The sequence below is a fragment of the Mastigoproctus giganteus genome, chromosome 1 (genome assembly GCF_048544385.1).
Source record: "Mastigoproctus giganteus isolate SK-2022 chromosome 1, ASM4854438v1, whole genome shotgun sequence".
NCBI classification, from domain to species: domain Eukaryota; kingdom Metazoa; phylum Arthropoda; class Arachnida; order Uropygi; family Thelyphonidae; genus Mastigoproctus; species Mastigoproctus giganteus.
The window spans coordinates 236,849,454-236,869,257 of record NC_143575.1 but is presented as its reverse complement, the minus strand read 5'-3'; the positions used below and the strand labels follow the sequence as shown (position 1 = coordinate 236,869,257).

The 19,804-nt window shown below is 39.5% G+C and overlaps 1 protein-coding gene across 3 annotated transcripts in view; it reads right to left on the bottom strand.

Annotated features, from left to right (window-relative positions):
* LOC150091666 (terminal uridylyltransferase 4-like) overlaps positions 1-19,804 on the bottom strand; it is a 604,054-nt gene that overhangs the window by 205,999 nt on the left and 378,251 nt on the right. For all 3 annotated transcript variants that reach the window (XM_090376273.1, XM_090376276.1, XM_090376282.1), the window contains 2 exons: positions 12,531-12,617; positions 2,501-2,601 (listed from right to left, as the gene is read on the bottom strand). In XM_090376273.1, coding sequence (XP_090232399.1) covers positions 2,501-2,601; positions 12,531-12,617 — 188 coding nt within the window. The remainder of the gene's footprint in view (positions 1-2,500; positions 2,602-12,530; positions 12,618-19,804) is intronic.

Sequence of the window (19,804 nt, the reverse complement as noted above, 5' to 3'; positions counted from 1 at the left end):
AAGTTCTGCTACTAAATAACTTGCTTCCTGAGCCTTTTCACCAAACGTGACTTTTTTTTTTAACAAAAGCTTTACTCTGTTTTGAGATTCCAATAGCCATTTAAAATAATCAGCACCTTTTTACTTGTCAAATGGCTGTGATTTGTAGTTAAATGCCTTTTCAATTTTACTGGAGCCATTGCTGCATTTGTAAGTTGTTTGCCACAGATGACGTACAATGGAATGAGACAACTTTGATTACCAGCTAATGCAAAACCCATTGGTAAGCAGCTTTCATTGTAAAGATGGACTTTTTTTGTGTCTCTTGTTGGACTGGTGCAGTGAAAAGACTCAGAAGATTGTAATCCTTTATCACTAACCTTATCGGAATTGTCCGCAGGCCTAGGCTTAGAATCCTCCTCTTCAATCTCACACCTAGTCAGTAAAAATTGGTAAAACACAAACACTAATAAAATATAAAACAGAAGGGCATCATAAATAACTAAATGAAAAAAATCAAAAAAAATACAAAAACTTCACAATACAGTTCACTTCCAATCTACATAATCCACGTTTTGTAATGTTTACAACAACAGCAGTTGGAGAAGGTAATTTGGGAGGAAGAGGTTGATGTCATCAGCCAACCGTCCTTCCCTCTATGCAATACAGCACTCACCAATTATCAACGACCTCCCCTATCTTGCTTCAAAAACTGAGAATGGACTTAACCAAATGAACATGGTCATACTCACACTGCCATACAGGGCTGAAAGACCTCTAACGAAATTGCTAACGGGATTCCTCAGTCACTGTCCATCACTGTGAGTGCTAGCATCGCATGGCATGCGAAGTTCAAAAAACAATGTTTGTTTATTTACTTTATTTTATTATTATTATTATTTTATTTTATTTATTTATTTTTTTTTTTCGATCATGATTCTCACGGAACCCCTAGCAACATCTCATGGAACCCTGGTTGAGAAACCCTGCTCTACACAGTTTGATAATACGTATCCTTGCATTACATTTTTCTGTCTTAAGAACTCAATGGTCTCTCCAGTGTGTTCCTGTGGCAGAAAAATCCTATTAACAGCTACAGCTTGGGGCTATACTCACTTTAGAAATTACTCTGTTATCCAGGAGTTAGCCTAAACTGTTACAACTGCTAATGAGGAGATAGGCCTCATGGCTGGATACCCTTCCTGTTTCAAACATCTTTTAATCATCTTTCACGACATACAGAGTAGACAAAATCTAATCTCCAGCCACAAAGATGAATGGTGAATCAAGTCTAAATGAGCACCCAAGAGGTATGTGGAAGAAACGCTTATAATTAAACAATGCATAACTAAAGTTGTATATATATTTACATCCCCAACGACTGAGTATAACTCAGCCAATTGGGGATATATCCATAATGGTTGGGTTTGATTAAAAATAATTGCAATTTAAGCAGACTTGTGGATAACAGTGTAATTTCTAAAGTGAGAATAAATCCCAAGGCTGAAACATTGATGGAAGAACCAGTGTGTGCCAAAGATAGAAAAATGGAACCAGAAAAAAAATGGAACCATAAAAATAGAAAAATAAACTCTGAAATGCTGTATTATGGTTTAAATATTAACAACTTTTATGTTTATTTGAAATTTTTCTGTTACACACCTCTTGACTGTTAATTTGGACTCGATACATTACTCATTTGGCACAAGTTTGCTAAAAGAGGCCACCCACTGTATGATGAAATCCTAATAAGTCTCAAAATAGATGTCACAGTGGTACCTTGAGTTTTAAATTAATAGAACAGCTTTGTCTCATTTGGTGGATGCTATTCCAAATCATATTAATTGAAATATATTTAAAATACTATTAGCAATTTAAGTTGACTCATGAATAAGGGAGAATAAACCCAAGCATTGTGATTGTCACTGGAGGAACCAGTGTTCCCAAGACAAAAATGGAACATGGAGGTATTATCAAATTATTTCAGTGCCTGCACACTGAAATATAACCTGAAACCTTTACTAAACTGCAGTATGTTAACCCTATCTTATTTTTTCTCTAACCTCATTAACAGCACAAAACACAATTTGAAGATATTGTCTCTCTCATGTCAATGAGTTAGTGTAAAAAAAAAAAAAAAAAAAAAGTAGTCTAACCATCCTGTATTTATTTATAGTGCATCATTCCACTTTCACATTATATACAAGATTTGTTAACAAGTCAAGCACTTTCCATGCCTATCCTCAATATCTTTAAGTAATCTGTTAGTAAAGAACATCAGAATTTTACTGTGAGGTCTGGTGCATTTCATTACATGAACATGAAAAGAATGCACAAGTTTTATTTATAATACACACTAGCTTTATATATGATTTTGGCTGGAATAACAAGAAGCAGATAGCAGGTGTCATCAATCATGTGGTTCCTCAGCAAATGCTGGTTCCTTTCCCCTATATAAAAGTGTATTACTGGTTATAACATATAGCACAAGGTTAATAATCTTTTTATTTTTGGATTTTACCTTTAGAGATAACTGGCCATTAAATGTTGCACAGATGTCAATGTCACTCTGTGGAAATCCAAAGCCATTGCAAGACGAGCCAAACAGCTGCAGTTTTATGTCTAAATGGAGAAAAAATATATAAAATATGAATACAAATTTTATCTTACAGGATAGTCCATAAGTCTTAAACCTAGCTTTAGTTACATAGATAACTTAAAGAAATATGTTAGGAAAAAAGAATGTCAGAAATTACAAATATTAGTATTATTAGTATGAAATGCATAAAAAAGCAAGCTTATATTACATCAGCCACAAAAAAAAAGGAAAAAAGAAGAGAGCCAACACTTTCCCACATCACTGTCCACCCCATCTAACAGTTTATCTAGTTCTTCCTTGAATTTATTCAAACTACCCACCTCTACAAACCAGATGGCAATTTGTACCAACTGCCAAACACCTGCTGGCTGAAGTCAAATTTTCACATCTCCCATGAATTCCATCCTTCCCCAATTTCAATTTATGTCCCTCATGTGTATGTAGTCTGAGCAAAAGAAAGTATTCCATCAATCCATTGTAGCTTCAAACACCTCAATCACATCTCCTCGTAGGTGCCTAGTCTCCAAGTCTGCAGTACATGGAGACTAGGCCTTTACCATAATCTTTACCTAGAGAACTGAAGCCTTTACGGTAAGAATACCCTTTTAATCTGCTCACTAATCTTGTTGCTCTTCTCTGCATCCATTCCAAGAGATCCACATCCTTCCTAAAATGAAACAAACAGACCTGTCTGTAGTATTCACGATGTGGCCTGACCTGCCTTATACAATGAGATAATCACCTTATCCCAGCTGGAAAAATTCTCATTATCATCAACATAATCTGATAAGCTGTCCCGGCAGCCTGTCTGCACTGCTCAGACTACTGCATAACTCACTACAGAATTACCCTCAAGTCTTTTTCATTCTAGACTACCATGAGTGTGGTATACCATACTGTTGATACATTAATTTGTGATTACTGCTCCTCATATGAAGTACTTACAATTTTCAATATTAAACTTAAATTGCCACTTCTCGACCCATCTCCCCAATTTATATAGATTTTGTTGCAGGAGCATACCCTGATTATTTTGCTAAATTATGCTGTTAAACTTTTTATCATCTGAAAACTTAGACATTAAGCTTGATAAGCTATCATCGTTATCATTAATAAATTTAGATAACAACAATAGGGTCAAAACTGGACCCTGAGCAACTCTGCAAATAACATTAGTCCATGAAGAGCAGTGCACATCAACAACCACTGTGTCTTCTCCCACTCAACCATTTCTTTATCCATATCAGTAACTTTCCATTAATGCCACGCTGCTCTAATTTATATTACTTTTATGCACAACAGTATCAAATGCTTACCTGAAATATAAATACATGATATCAAAATTATTTTTTGCATCCAATTCCTGTCATTTCATCATAGTATCCAATCAGACAGGTCAGATAAGATCACCCCTTAACAAATCCATGCTGCACAGCACTATAATTGCATTCCTGCCTAGTTGGTCCTGCATTATTTCTTTAACTAGAAACTCCATTATTTTCCCAACAGATGTTAAGATAACAGGTCTGTAATTACTTAAAATAACCTTTGTGAATAGAGGATACATTTGCATTTCTCCAGTAACATAGAGACTTGACCCTGAATCCAAAGATGCTCTCTCATAATTGATAATTATGAGAGCATCTTTGCTCTCATAATTATAATTCGATAGATCCCATTCATCCCAGGTGTCTTTTTTATGTTAAGGCTTCAACAATTTCTTTTCCCTCAGTTATCACAAAATCATTTAGCTCCCTGTTAGATTTTGATGAGCTGGCATTTCCCTTCCTAAAGAACTCCTCATGCATGGGTGCAAGAATATTTGCTGATGCTATCGAGGCAGTGTTATGTGGGTGGGAAAACTGCTAGATTGGGGGGATACACAGACTAATAGATTAACAGTAGCCTCTAGCAGAGGTGAAAGTGATTCTTGCACTGCTCCTATTGGAATGAGTGCAGCAGCTTGGAAAACAAGATGCAGGGGATTTCAGAGACTGCCGGGAGTCATTGTGGTACAAGTAAACACATGGGTTGTGTTAGGGTAGCTAAGAATAGGAACAGGTGCATGTATACTTGCGTGTACACCAATGCTAGGAGTTTGGTAAATAAATTTCACGAATTTGAGGTGTTGGTCAAAACATCACAGGTTTATATTGTTGGGATATCAGAGATGTGGTGTCACACAGATATAAGGAAAGCAGAACTTGAGTTTGGGAGTACAATATGTACAGAAAGGATAGACAGGATACAAAGGGAAGAGTTAAGAAACTTATTAGTTAAGAAACACATAAAATCCAAAAAGGTACAGCCAATCGACATCGCTGGACAGTGCAGAGGCGAGTCAGTTTGGTGTGACATAATCACTGGGAAATCAAAATTGAGAGCAGGAGCTTGTTGTAGGCCTAATGTCTCTGATGAGTATAATAAAAAACTGTACAGGGAAATAGAGTGGGGCAGTATATCAGAGTCTTATAATGGGGGATTTTAATTTCTTGGATATTGACTGCAACTTGTGGGTTGGTCACTCACACACTAGCAAGGCTTTTCTGGATTTATTGGATGACTGTTTTCTACATCAGCATGTTTGGGAGGCAACTAGAGGGAGTAAACTCTTTATCTGATTATCAGTAGTGATTCTTCATGCAATAAGAATCTACAGATAAAGGAACCACTAGGTGGCAGTGATCACAGTGTGCTGAAGTGGGATTTATTCAAAGAGGTAACTACCATCGAGAGTAAAGGGAAGGGTTTTTGCTTTCATAAAGGCGACTATGGAGGTCTAAGACAGTATTTAAATTCTATACATTGCAACCAACTGATGATATTACCAACAGCAAATTCAAAATGGGAAGCATTCAAAGAATTAATCATGAAAGCTACTAGGCTCTGCATACCAACTAAGAAATATTTTTCAAGGTTTAGGCCTAAATGGATGTTAGATGAACTAATGAGACATGTGGCAGAGAAGAAAAATGCATGGGATACATATAAATTAATGGGTAACATGGAAGCTTACGATAGATATAAGCTGGTCTGTAACCAAGTCACAAAGGAGGATATGCAAGAAAAGGCAGATTATGAGAAATCTTTGGCAAAGAATGCAAAGAAAAACAGCAAAGAGTTCTTTACCTATATAAACTCTAGAAGGAAGGAGATGAATCAGATTGCTCCGCTGGATATCAGTGATTCAACTATTGATGATCTTGCTGAGGTGGCTAACAAACTAAATGAGTATTTTGCATCTTCATTCACACATGAGGAGTTATTCAGGGAAGCGAATGCCAGAGGTGAATTAAACTCTGGCAGTGAATTAGATGATTTTGTAATAACTGAGAGGAAAGCGGAGGGGAAATTGTTGAAGATAAACAAAAGAAAGGCACCTGGGGTGGATGGAATTCATCCAATTATATTAAAGGAGGCAGCAAAGGAAGTAAGCAAACCCTTAGCCATAATTATGAGAACTTCTTTGGAATCAGGGGAGGTACCCATGGAATGGAGATGTGCAAATGTGACCCCAATTCACAAAGGAGGATCAAAGGGCGACACAAGTAATTATAGACCTGTGAGTTTAACTTCTGTTCCAGGAAAATTAATTACAAGTAATTACAGACCTGTTAGTTTAAAATCTGTTTCAGTTATCACCTAGACAAGACTTCAGTTATAGCTTGGACACAGCACGGGTTTGTTAAGGGGAAGTCTTGTCTGACCAATTTTGTGTGAAACACCATCAAGAAATGGTTTAACTGAAAATAAAGGGGACCATAAGAATGTGAATGTCAACGAGTGTAGCCTGTGTGGACGTACATTTTTCCCGATCCTGAAACAGAGAAGTTGTTTCTGATTTATTTTCTGTTTTATTAGTTTAAATTGGCATATTAACTTATATTCTACAGTAGTTTTATATTCTTATTTACGATACTTAGATTAAAGTAACTTAGATAGAGATTTTGTAGGTATTACTTAGTATTGGAAAGGGTATCAAATCCACATGTTTACCGTTCGTAAATAGCCGCCATTGTCATGCGATACAAAATATCTCGAAATAGACAGCAGAAGCTTAATATAGTATAGTACAGTACATAATATTGTCAATTAATCAGATAATTAATTTTGTTGCACTTCATAGTCACTTTTAACTTGTAAACTTGTAAAATTGTACTTTTAACTATATATATAACGACTTGGGTTAAATAACATAAATAATTAGTAAAAAATAAATAATTAATACTTAACTTGATACGGAAGTGATATAAAGGGATTTCGTAGATAACACTCGATACTGAAACATAAATATAGCGTTATAACTGTGTTGAGATATAAGTTTAGAGTTTTAATTTTGTACTGAAATTGAAATTTTATTGAAATTAAAACGAAATCATGACTCTGACCAGAGCAGCAAAGCAAAAGGCTCAAGCTAATGAGAGTGCTGTGGCTCAGGGGAGAACTGAGGGGGGCAGTTGCCCTCTGAATCACAGCCTATTAAAATGCACTACTTGCTTGATGTTTGTGGAGCAATCAGGTACGGGACATGATACTGCTATGGTGGATGTCTGTGTGTGTGTGTGCGCGATGCAAGGAGTGTAAGGAAATCAAGCGACAACTCAGCTTGGTTTGGTTTGGTTTTTTTTTTTTTTTAGGAGCATTAGCAACTAAGGCCATATTGCTCCGGGATATGCAGTGGTCATTCCCTGACCTTTCCACATCCTCCGTATTTGGTGGCGACGGGCTCGAACCCCGGTCTAATCAAGAAGCCTGTGCTATGCACCGCTGCTCCTTCCCACCTGGCTACGGAGGCGCCTGCGACAACTCAGCATTGTTATGGGCCTATATGAGAGCTTGAAGGACAGGGTAGATACCCTCGAAGGATTAAAAGTGGGGTGCCCATCAAGCTCTCAGCTGCCCACACCGATGCCAGAGCTTGCACTTGGTCATTACACAACACAGTGGCAGCCCCCAAGGCAGAATGCGCTGGTCCCAAAGGAACTAGTAGTTGGTGACTCCATTGTCAGGGAAACGGGAAACATGCTTTGTAAAAAGGATAGGTGGAACAGGACCAAGGTATGTCTGCCAGGGGCAAAGGTTGATGACGTTGTAGAGCGGATATCATCTTTTAAGGGAAAAAAAGGTGATATAGTTGAACACGTTGGCACTAATGATATTAAGAGTAGGAGACCGGCGGAACTACTTAACAAGTACAGGTCACTGTTGAAAAAAAGCCGTGAATTAGGGTTGAATTTGAAAGTGTCTGCAATTCTGCCCAGACATGATAGGAGGGAGTATATGATCAGAGCCCTGTCGATCAATTCGGCCCTGGAAGGATTGTGCAAGGCTCAAGGGGTAGAATTTTTTTCAGCCTGGTCTGTACTTGTTAACAGGAGAGACTGCTTCTACAAGGATGGGATACACTTAAATAGAAAGGGTGCAAGAATGTTTGCTGATGCTATCGAGGCAGTGTTAGGTAGGTCGGAAAATTGCTAGATTGGGGGGATACAAGGGCTAATAGATTAACAGTAGCCACTGGCAGAGGTGAAAGAGATTCTTGCACTGCTTCTATCGGAATGAGCCACAGCCTGGAAAATAAGATGCAGGATATTTCAGAGACTGCTGGGAATCATTCGGGTACAAATAAACATATAGGTTGTGTTAGGGTAGCTAAGAAAAAGAACAGGTGCATGTATACTTGCGTGTACACCAATGCTAGGAGTTTAGTAAATAAATTTGATGAATTTGAGGTATTGCTCAAAACATCAAAGGCAGATATTGTGGGGATTTCAGAGACGTGGTGTCACACAGATATAAGGAATGCAGAACTGGAATTTGGGGAGTACAATGTCTACAGAAAGGATAGACAGGGTAGGAAGGCAGGAGGGGTTATACTACTAGTTAAGAAATACATAAAATCCAAGGAAGTGAAGCCAGTCGACATTGCTGGACAGTGCAGTGTCGAGTCAGTTTGGTGTGACATAAGCATTGGGAGATCAAAATTGAGAGTAGGAGTGTGCTATAGGCCTAATGACTCTGATGAGTATAATAAGAAACTGTACGGGGAAATAGAGTGGGCCAGTAAATCAGAGAGTCTTATAATGGGGGATTTTAATTTCCCAGGTATTGACTGGAATTTGGGGGCTGGTCACTCACACACTAGCAAGGCTTTTGTGGATTTATTGGATGATTGTTTTCTACATCAGCATGTTCGGGAGGCAACTAGAGGGAGTAATACTCTGGATTTGATTATCAGTAGTGATTCTTCATGCATTAAGAATCTGCAGGTAAATGAACCACTAGGTGGCAGTGATCACAGTGTGCTGAAGTGGGATTTACTCAAAGAGGTAACTACCATTAGGGGTAAAGGGAAGGGTTATTGCTTTCGTAAAGGCGAATACGATGGACTGAGACAGTATTTAAATTCTATACAGTGGGACCAACTGATGATGTTACCAACAGCAAATTCAAAATGGGAAGCATTCATAGAATTTATCTTGGAAGCTACTAGGCTTTACATACCAACTAAGAAATATTGTTCAAGGTTTAGGCCTAAGTGGATGTCAGATGAACTAATGAGAAATATGGCAGAGAAGAAAAATGCATGGGATACATACAAATTAACACGTGACACAGAAGCCTATGATATATACAAGTTGATCTGTAACCAAGTTACAAAGGAGGTTAGGCAGACGAAGGCAGATTATGAGAAATCTTTGGCAAGAGATGCAAAGATAAACAGGAAAGAGTTCTTTATTTATGTAAACTCTAGAAGGAAGGGGATGAATCAGATTGGTCCACTTGATATCGATGGGTCAACTGTTGATGATCCTGCTCAAGTAGCTAACAAACTGAATGAATATTTTGCATCAACATTCACACATGAGGAGTTATTCAGCGAGGGGAATGCCAGAGGTGTATTCAATTCTGGCAGTAAGCTAGAGAATCTTGTAATAACTGAGAGTAAAGTGGAGGAGAAATTGTTGAAGATAAATACAAGAAAGGCACCTGGGGTGGATGGGATCTATCCAGTTATATTAAAGGAGGCAGCAAAGGAAGTAAGCAAACCCTTAGCCATAATTATGGGAGCTTCCTTGGACTCAGGGGAAGTACCCATGGACTGGAGATGTGCAAATGTGACCCCAATACACAAAGGAAGATCAAATGGCGACACAAGTAATTATAGACCTGTTAGTTTAACTTCTGTTCCTGGTAAATTAATGGAGGCACTGGTTAAAGAAGCACTGTAGGATCATCTAGACAAGACTTCAGTTATAGCTCAGACACAGCATGGTTTTGTTAAGGGGAAGTCTTGCCTGACCAATTTGATTGGATACTATGATGCAGTCACAAAAGAACAGGATGCAGGGAATAACTTTGATATTATATACTTGGATCTTAGAAAGGCTTTTGATACTGTTGCACATGGAAAACTGCTGCACAAATTGGAGCAGTGGCACTGGGGGCAAATTGCTGCTATTGATAAAGGGGTGGTTGAGGGGAAGAAGACAGAGAGTGGTAATCTGTCAAATGTAAAGTACTACACATGTGAAACAGCAACCCCAGAGCAACATATCAACTCTGTTGTACTACACTGACAGTGGTAGAGAATGAAAGGGACCTGGGGGTGGTTGTGCAGGCAGATATGAAGTTTTCTGAGCAGTGCAGACGGGCTGCAAGAGTAGCTCATGGTGTGTGTTGTCAATGATATATAGGAATATTTCTAGCAGGGATAAGGAGGTGATTATTCCCTTGTATAAGGCAATGGTCAGACCACCTAGAGTACTGTATACAAGTCTGGAGGCCTCATTTCGAGAAGGATGCAGAGATGCTGTAACAAGTACAGAGAAGGTCAAAAAGTTTAGTGAATGGAACAAAGGGGTGCTCTTACGAAGAAAGGCTTAAGTTTTGCAAATTGCAGTGTCTGGAGACTAGGCACCAGCGAGGTTACTGTTGTTTGGTTTTTAGGAGCATTAGCAACTAAGGCCATATTGCTCCAGGGATATGCGGTGGTCATTCCCTGACCTTTCCGCATCCTCCGTATTTGGTGGTCACAGGCTCGAACCTCAGTCTAATTAAGAAGCGTGTACTACGCACTGCTGCTCCTGCCCACCTGGCTACGGCGGCACCAGAGCATCTTGTGAGATGCATGATGACTCTTCCTATGATGAAAGCCGGCCCCTTTCAAAATCGGCCATGTGGTAGGCAATAGCATACCACCACATTATCTGATGCCACAGAGACCACAACAAAAACAACTCCAAAAACTGCTGTTAACCAGATCCCAGATGCCACTGTGTGCCCTGCAAAATTAAATTTAAGAAAGAAGAGGGTAAACTTGGCCACATGGAATGTAAAAAGTTTAAAAGAAGGCAAGATGGATATGGTCATCAATGAAATGGATAGGTATAAAATTGACATTTTAGGAGTAACCGAAGTCATGTGGACAGGACAAGGTCATTTCAAAACTGGAAATAAATGAGTTTTTGGTTGTTTTTTTCTGGAAGTGACCAAGTAAAAGAACATGGTGTCACTGTCATTTTGAATAAGGAATGTTCAAGGTCTCTTCTTGGATACAATCCTATTAATAGTAGAATAACAACAATAACAACAACTTCAGAGTCAACCAGTAAATTTCACAGTTTTAGTTGCATATGCACCGACATCAACATCCACAGATGAAGAATGAACGTTTATTTTGAAAATCTCCATTCAGCTCTTGATCCAGTCCCAAAAAAAGTATGTTTTGATACTCATGGGTGGTTTTAATGCAAAAGTAGGCAAGACAGTTTCTTCTCTTCCAGAATGTGGTAGGTAGGTTTGGTCTTGGCACTAGAAATGAGCAGGATGAAAGTTTAATTGAATTTTGTCATCTGAACAGTCTAGTCATATGTAACACCTGCTTTCAGCAGCACCCGAGAAGGCTCTACACATGGAAATCTCCTGATCATAAAACAAGGAATCAGATTGATTATATCCTTATGCAGCAAAAGTGGCATTCCAGTGTAATCACAGCAAAAACACTTCCTGGAGCAGATTGTGGCAGTGATCATCAGCTACTCCAAATCGTTCTCAACCTGAAGCTGAAAAAGATCATGAATAAGGTTTTCCCTAGACGACTGGATGTAGAAAATAATCCAAACAATTTGGAACACACACACACACACACACACACACACACACACACACACACACACACACACACACACACACACACACACACACACAGTTATTCTGCTTGTATTTTTCCCCCTGCTGCATAGAAAGTAATTCATATCCAATTCCACAAAAGAGTGCCAAATCCCTTCCTTCAAATTATTATCCCAACACACTTACATCAAAGATTTTTCCATATTTCCAAAGCAAGATGGAAAAATCTTGAACCATACCAACTTGAAACCTGCCATTTAATTAATCATTGTAAATATTGAACGAGTCTGTGTCCATTCACTAGTATTACCTTAGATGTTACTCTTTGCAAAAGTTCAAAAACAGTTGTGCTTGATATTGCTAAAGCTTTCAATCATATTTGACATAAAGCCAAATGAGCTTTAATCTTATGGTCTGCCTTCTGTTTTTTGCAACTTGGTAATGGCTAAATCTGAGCAGAGCCACCCAGCTTTAGCTTTTAAGCACATATCATTAAATTCATTAGGTCCATAACTGGGAGGTGGGGGGGGGGATGATAGCTGTATATTAAAAAAATAACACGCTTTTGACCAAAACTTGGAAGATTTGACAGGTAAAAGTAATTCTAAAAAATAAAATTTTAAAAATAAATGTTAAACAAATAGTTCTGGGAGGAATGAGACTGCCATTGAACGAGTCTGTGTCAATTCACTAGTATTACCTTAGATGTTACTCTTTGGCCTCATTTCCTGTTTATCTCTTCAGAAAGTTTTAAAGAATGTTGTATAAGAGGAATTTCATTGTATGCAAATAATAAATTACTGAGGGTGAAAAAACCAACCTTGTAGATGCTGCTGCAAATAGCACTCAAGATTTCTTAAAATTTCTTTTCGCAGCATTAAGTGCTGTGTCTTCATACATGAGAACTCTGCAGAAGTAAAAATTCAAAGTAAGAAAAATAAGAGATAAAAATGATTATACTAAGAACAAGAATTTCATAAATATTACCTTAAATGCTAAAAGATTGCCTGAATCGGAATAAACCTGTATATTTATAAACTAAACTACTGTATTTCAACACATTAAAGTGTTATGGATGTTATGAAATCTTAGAAAAATTTTGTTTCAGTAGGACAGAAGATAACATTTAACCTGATTTCAAACTAAAAGTCAGTGGTAAGCAACACACAACACTTGAAAAAGCAATAACTTATTATTACTAATGGGTTCAGAAATAATTACACAATCCTATCCTCAGAATGATATAATAACTCCACCAAAGAAACACATGAAATGCCAAGGATTCAATATTATTATTATTATTATAAAACCTTTCTCCTTTTTCTGCCCAGTGATGGGTATACCAAGTGCATGGGGTGGCTGGTTGCATCTAGTTATCATTATATATTATTTCTCCCTGATTGGGGGTTCCACCTCATGACAGGTATTGCTACCAAGTACACAGGGTGGTTGTTGTTATGTCTGGTGTTACTGTTGGTCGAGGAACTCTCTGACTATCCTACAGGTGTCCACCATTTTGACTTTCTGGAGTTCCTTGTAGGTGTTCTCTAGGAGACCTATTGCTGCTAGGCTGTTATGTAGAGTCTTTAGCACCATACCGGTGGTTGACACGATGATCGGGATGGTCATTACTTGTTGCATATGTTGCATCTCTTTGATCTTCTGTCTTAGGTTTGTGTACTTCCTGATTTTTCCCCATGAGTTTTCTGCAGGTTGCCAGTGTTGGGTGCCACTATGTCAATCAGATAGGTAGCCTTTTCCTTCTTGTCCACAAGGGTTATGTCCGGTCTGTTGTGTGGGATTGTTCTATTCGTTATTATAGCTCGGTATAGTACAGCTTGTGGGTCGGGGTCTCTAGTACTGCCAGGGGTTCATACTTGTAGTACGGTACACTTTCTTCATAATAATAATAATAATATTATTATTATTATTATTATTACTATTATTGTTGTGCTTATTATTATTTCTCCCTGATTGGGGGAACCACACGGAGTGACGGGTATTACTACCAAGTACACGGGATGATTATTTCTGGTGTTACAATTGCTCGAGGAACTCTACGACTACAGGTGTTCAGGATTGCAACTTTCTGGAGTGCCTTGTAGGTGTTCTCTGGTAGACCTATTGCTGCTAGGCTGTTATGTAGGGTCTTTGGCACCATATACCAGTGGTTGACACAATGATCGGGATGGTCATTATTTGTTGCATACGGCACATCTCTTTGATCTCCAGTCTTAGGATCATGTATTTCCTGATTTTCTCCTCATGGGTTTTCTGAAGGTTGCCACTATGTCAATCAGAGTTAGGTAGCCTTTTCCTTCTTGTTGACAAGGGTTATGTCCAGTCTGTTGTGTGGGATTGTCTTGTCCGTTATTATGGCAGTCCCAGTACAGCTTGTGGGTTGGGGTCTCTAGTACTGCCTAGGGTTTTTAATTGTAATAGGGTACACTTTCTTTGAACAACTGGTATTTCCTTGCTAGCTTCTGATGTATTATCCTGGCTATCTGGTCGTGTCTATAACTGTACTCAGTCCGAGTGATCACCTTGCAACCTGTGGTGATATGTTGGATCATTTCTGAGGCCAGGTAGCATCGTCGACATGTGTCATCTGATACTCCGGGCCCATTGGTGATGTATTTTCTATAGTTTCTGGTGTTGATTACCTGGTCTCGGTTGGAGAGCATAAATCCTTCAGTCTCGGGGAAAAGTGTCCTTCACGTGAGCCATGCACTGGAAGCCATTTTATCTATGTCATCTTAATGGAGGTCACTGTAGTGTCTGACATGGAGCATCTTCTTTGCCCATCTTTCTAGCTTCTTTTGTGCCATCTGGGGAGGAGACTCCTTGTTATGCCACTTGTCTATCTTCCCTTACCAACCCCGATAATCTTAAAATACATGAAGAGGAACAAGAGATCACTAACAAGCAACTTGACATCGCTCTCAACAGATCCCTCATTCATCAATGATGGACAGGTGCAAATGAGGATCCAAACGACATCAGACCCAGCCCAGCTTGCAAGAAAAGGGCTAAAAAACACTAACAGAGATACACAGCAACAGCGAGCCCAAAGAACTGCATGACAACATACTCTGGAAACTACATTAAATCTGGATCCCTCACTGCTGGAAGGGCCAGGTCCTAATTCTACAAACAAAGCTGGAGAACCTCGTGGCTCAGTCCAGCAAATTTGCTCAACACCCATATTGGGCACCATCAGGCTGTCCCCAGGCTCGATGAGCCTGGGAACAGCCATCAGACAGCAACTGCTGGCTGCTCCCTGGTGGTGAAGTTTCTGCATCATCACAGAGAAAAAAGGTGGAGATGGGCTATTGCCTTCAAGTCACCATGACACACACACACACACACACACACACACACACACACACACACACACACACACACACACACACACACACACACACACACACACACACACACACGCCGTAAGTAAGTCGTTTGAGCACACTGATTGTTGTTGTTATTTGGTTTTTAGGAGCATTAGCAACTAAGGACATATTACTTCTTATAATCGGTGGTCATTCCCTGACCTTTCTGCACCTCCATCGTTTCAGCACCTCCACTTTGGGATGGTAACACATTACAACAAAGCAGGCCTCAATGCAAATCAATTTGGCTTCAGAAAGGGTTGTTCTACTATAGATGCCCTAAATAAAATTATAATGGCTGCAAACACTACAGAGCAGAAGCACTTTTTAGTCATTTGCATCGACTTTGCCGGGGCATTTGACTCAAACTGATGGCCAAGTGTCCTCGGCCAACTCCACACCGCAACATACCAGAAAACCTCTACAACACCTTTCTCATAGATAAAACAATGCCTTTGTCATAGAGAAATCACAGTCACAGACCCTACTGCAAAATAAAATGACAGGTCCACATAGGATGCCCCAGGGTTCAATACTGGGACCACTCTTAGGGAGGTGCCTCCGTAGCCAGGTGGGAAGGAGCAGCAGTGCGTAACACACGCTTCTTGATTAGACCAGGGTTCGATCCCGTCACCAGCAAATACGGAGGATGCGGAAAGGTCCGGGAATGACCACTGCATATTCCCGGAGCAATATGGCCTTATTTGCTAATGCTCCTAAAAACCAAATAACAAACAAACAAACTCTTAGGTAATATCATCCTTCATGAATTCTCTGTCTAAACCTTCAGGATTTCCAAACACAAGCATACACGGATGATTTAGTCCTTACCCTAGCAAAAGATGCAACAGAGGAAATTCTTACCAACATTAGACAAAGTTGTTCCAAAACCTCCATCCTGGATCTCCCCTGGCCTTCACAGCACCGAACTTCTCACAGGACATGGTCCCTTCAAAGGAAAACTCTCAGCCCTAAGTATCACTGGGGATTTGCTTTGCCAATGCAGACTCCCAAAAACTTGGGAACACATAATGTACGAATGTGAGATTTATGAAGACTTCATGTTCAATCTAATAACCAGAATAAACTACCAAGCCAAGAATCAAGAGCCCTTGACTCGGAAGACAAGTACAGGAATTTGTCTTTCAAGGAGTTCGCATCAATAGGAGGTTGATGCCAAAGACATGGAGTTATTAAAAGAGGAAGAAGAGAAGGAATTACCTAACAAAGAACTTATAGACTTGAAGGCAGCGATAGTGAAAGAAAATGCTGACAAAGCTCAAGATAAACCAAATGAGGAGCCGAGATGCTTCATCACCAGAGAGGTGGCAATGGCATTTCATGAAATAATATCGGCAATGGTGAGGTTTGAGAAGATGGATCCTGACAGCAAACGATTCTTAAAAGTTAACCGAGAGATGAATGATATACTTGCTTGTTACAAAGAAAGGCGCCTCCGTAGCCAGGTGGGCAGGAGCAGCAGTGCGTAGCGCACGATTCTTGATTAGACCAGGATTCAAGTCCATGACCACCAAATATGGAGAATGCAGAAAGGTCAGGGAATGACCCCGCATATCACCGTAGCAAGTTTTAGTTGCTAATGCTCCTAAAAACCAAAACATAACAATAACAATAGCTGCAAAGAAATCTATGATGAAAATAAAAAAGCCACCATCCAGTCATCCATTAATATGTTCTTTCGTAAGGTTGAGCAGCCAACCCCTTCTAAGCTGAAGACATCAATTCTGGCAATGATGCTCAAGAAGTAAAACTTACTAACACTATGCCTCCCTTCTCTCTTTTTTTTTGTAATTTTATAATTTATTTTTTAAATTGTATGCTTTTTAATTTTTTATGTGCATGAGATGTCCATTTCCACTTGCAGTCTGCCAAACCCCATGTACTTTTTCTGACAGAATCTCAGTTATCGGTTGATTCAACTACTGCTCATCTCAGATGCCCAAATTATTCGCTGTATGATTCCTTTCGCCTCAAAGGTGGTACTTGTGCATATGTCCGTTCTGATATTCCCTGTCAGAAACTTGGCAATTTGAAATCTCCTCTCTTTGATCTTCTCTGGCTTAAAATCTCTCTACCTCATTGTGTCAAATTCATCTGTTGTCTCTACCGTTCTCCCAACTCCACTAATCACTTGGAGCTCTTTGACTTCTTCTCTTTGCAACTTGACTTTCTCCAGTCCAACTTTCCTAACAGTGAGGTAATTTTCCTTGGTGATTTTAATGTTCACAACTCCAGCAGGCTTCCGTTTTCTAGTCACACCGACCCATCAGGTCGAGATGCTGAGGCTTTTGCAATTACTAATGACCTAGCACAGATTGTTCATTTACCTATGAGAATACCAGACAATCCTAATCATACAGCCAATACGCTTAATCTTTTTCTCACAAACAACCCTTCTAAGTACACGGTCGAAGTGAGAGCTCCTTTAGGCACTTCAGATCACAACTTGGTGATTGTCTCTTCTCCAATGGAACCTTTATCTCATGGCTATTCCCAACCTCGTGTTGTTTGGCATTACAAGAATGCAAAATGGGATGACCTACAAGACTTCTTTTCTTCTTTTCCTTGGTCGGATAACTGTTTCAAAACTTCTGATGTCAACGTTTGCTCAGATCGTGTCAGTGAAATTATTCTTGCAGGAATGGAATCCTTTATCCCACACTCCACGTTAAAATCTCGTCCTTTATCTAAACCTTGGTTTTCCAATAAATGTGCTAAGGCTGTTCAAGAGAAGAATGTTGCATATTGTAATTGGCTTGTTTCTTATTCTTCAGTTTCATTTTCTGCCTAAACCAAAGCTCGCAACAATTGTAAAGCAGTTATTAATCAGTCCAAACTAGAGTTTGAACAGGCTAAGAGTAGAAAACTTGCTTCTTGCCCTAATGGTAGCCGAGCATTCTGGTCTCTTGCCAAAGCCATTGGCCGCAACTTTTGCCCATCTGTTCTCCCACCTCTGTCCAAACCAGATGGTTCTGTTGTCACTTCAGCCAAGGATAAAGCTGACCTAGCATCCCATTTTTCTTCCAGCTCATGTATTAATGATCTTGGTAAAACACCTCCCACCATTTCCAACACGCTCCATTCAATGCCTCCTGTGGTCTTCCGTCAAAAGGATATCAGAAGGATTTTGATGAATCTTGATGCTAAGAAAGCTCCAGGTCCTGATGGTATTTCCCCTCTTGTTCTCAAAACCTGTGCTCCTGAATTTAATCCTATTCTTTGCCGCCTTTTTTCACTTTCTTATTCCAAAGGTGTTTTTCCTTCTGCTTGGAAATTTGCTCATATCCAGCCTGTTCCTAAAAAGGGTGACAAATCCCTCCCATCCAATTATCGTCTCATTGCAATTACTTCTACTGTTTCTAAAGTAATGGAGAAATCAATTAACCGCCCAACTCTTAAACTACCTAGAAACCTTCTGTCTGATCAACGATCACCAGTATGGATTCCGTCAGTGCTGATCCACTGGTGATATTCTGGCTTATGTTACCCGTTTATGGACTAATTCAATGGAAAGGTTCGGTGAAACACAAGTAGTTGCTTTTGACATCTCAAAGGCTTTTGATCTTGTTTGGCATCAAGTTCTTCTAAACAAGCTTCCATCTTATGGTTTGCCAACTGTATTTAGTAATTGGTTATCCAGTTTTCTCTCTGATCGCTCACTGAGGGTGATGGTAGATGGCTCTCTGTCTTCTAACTTCTCCACTAATGCCGGTGTCCCCCAAGGTTCAGTTCTTTCCCCCACTCTATTACTCTTGTATATCAATGACCTTCTTCCATTGACTGGAAATCCTATCCATAGTTTTGCCGATGATAGCACATTGCATTCAACTTTCCATTTTGAGAAACCTTGTCCTGCTCAATCAGCTTCAACTTCTTGATAATCTGCTACCAATTCCTTATATGCCGATCTTCAGGTAATTCTCCAGTGGGGCAAATACAACTTAGTTGATTTCAACCCTTCTAAAACTCAGCCTTGTCTTATATCTCGCAAAAAGGATTCTTCTGCTCCTATGCTTATCTTTAGTGACACTCCGATTTCTAGGAAAAATGATATATCACTTTTGGGGATTACCCTAACTTCTAATCTCTCTTGGCACAAGCACATTACAAATATTGCTTCCTCTGCATCTAAAAAACTTGGTTTTCTCTTTCGCTCTCGGTGTTACTTTTCTTCCAAACAGCTGCTCACTCTGTTTAAATCGCAAATCCGCCCTACCATGGAATATTGTTCCCACATCTGGGGTGGTGGTGCCCCCAAAACCTCTCTCAGGCTTCTTGATTCCATTCAGAAGAGGGCAGTTAGGTTAATTAATGATTCATCTCTAACAGTCTCTCCATTCGCTTCCTCATAGACGTACTGTTTCTGCTGCATGCCTCTTCTACAGATACTTCCATGGGCACTGTTCTTCTGAATTGGCTTCTATAATTCCTGCTCTCTCTTTCAAAACAGTCCGAACATGTGCCGCCACCAGCCAACATCCATTTACTGTCCAACTTCAAACCCACAGAACCAACTTTTCATCTTCCTCATTTATTCATTCAACTGCCGTTTTCTGGAACAACCTTCCTTCATACGTTGTATTTCCTGAAAATTACAATCTACAGAAGTTCAAGTCCAATGTCAACAAATATCTTCTTTCATCTTCTCAACCTCCAACCCAAGCACGGTACTAAGTACTATAGG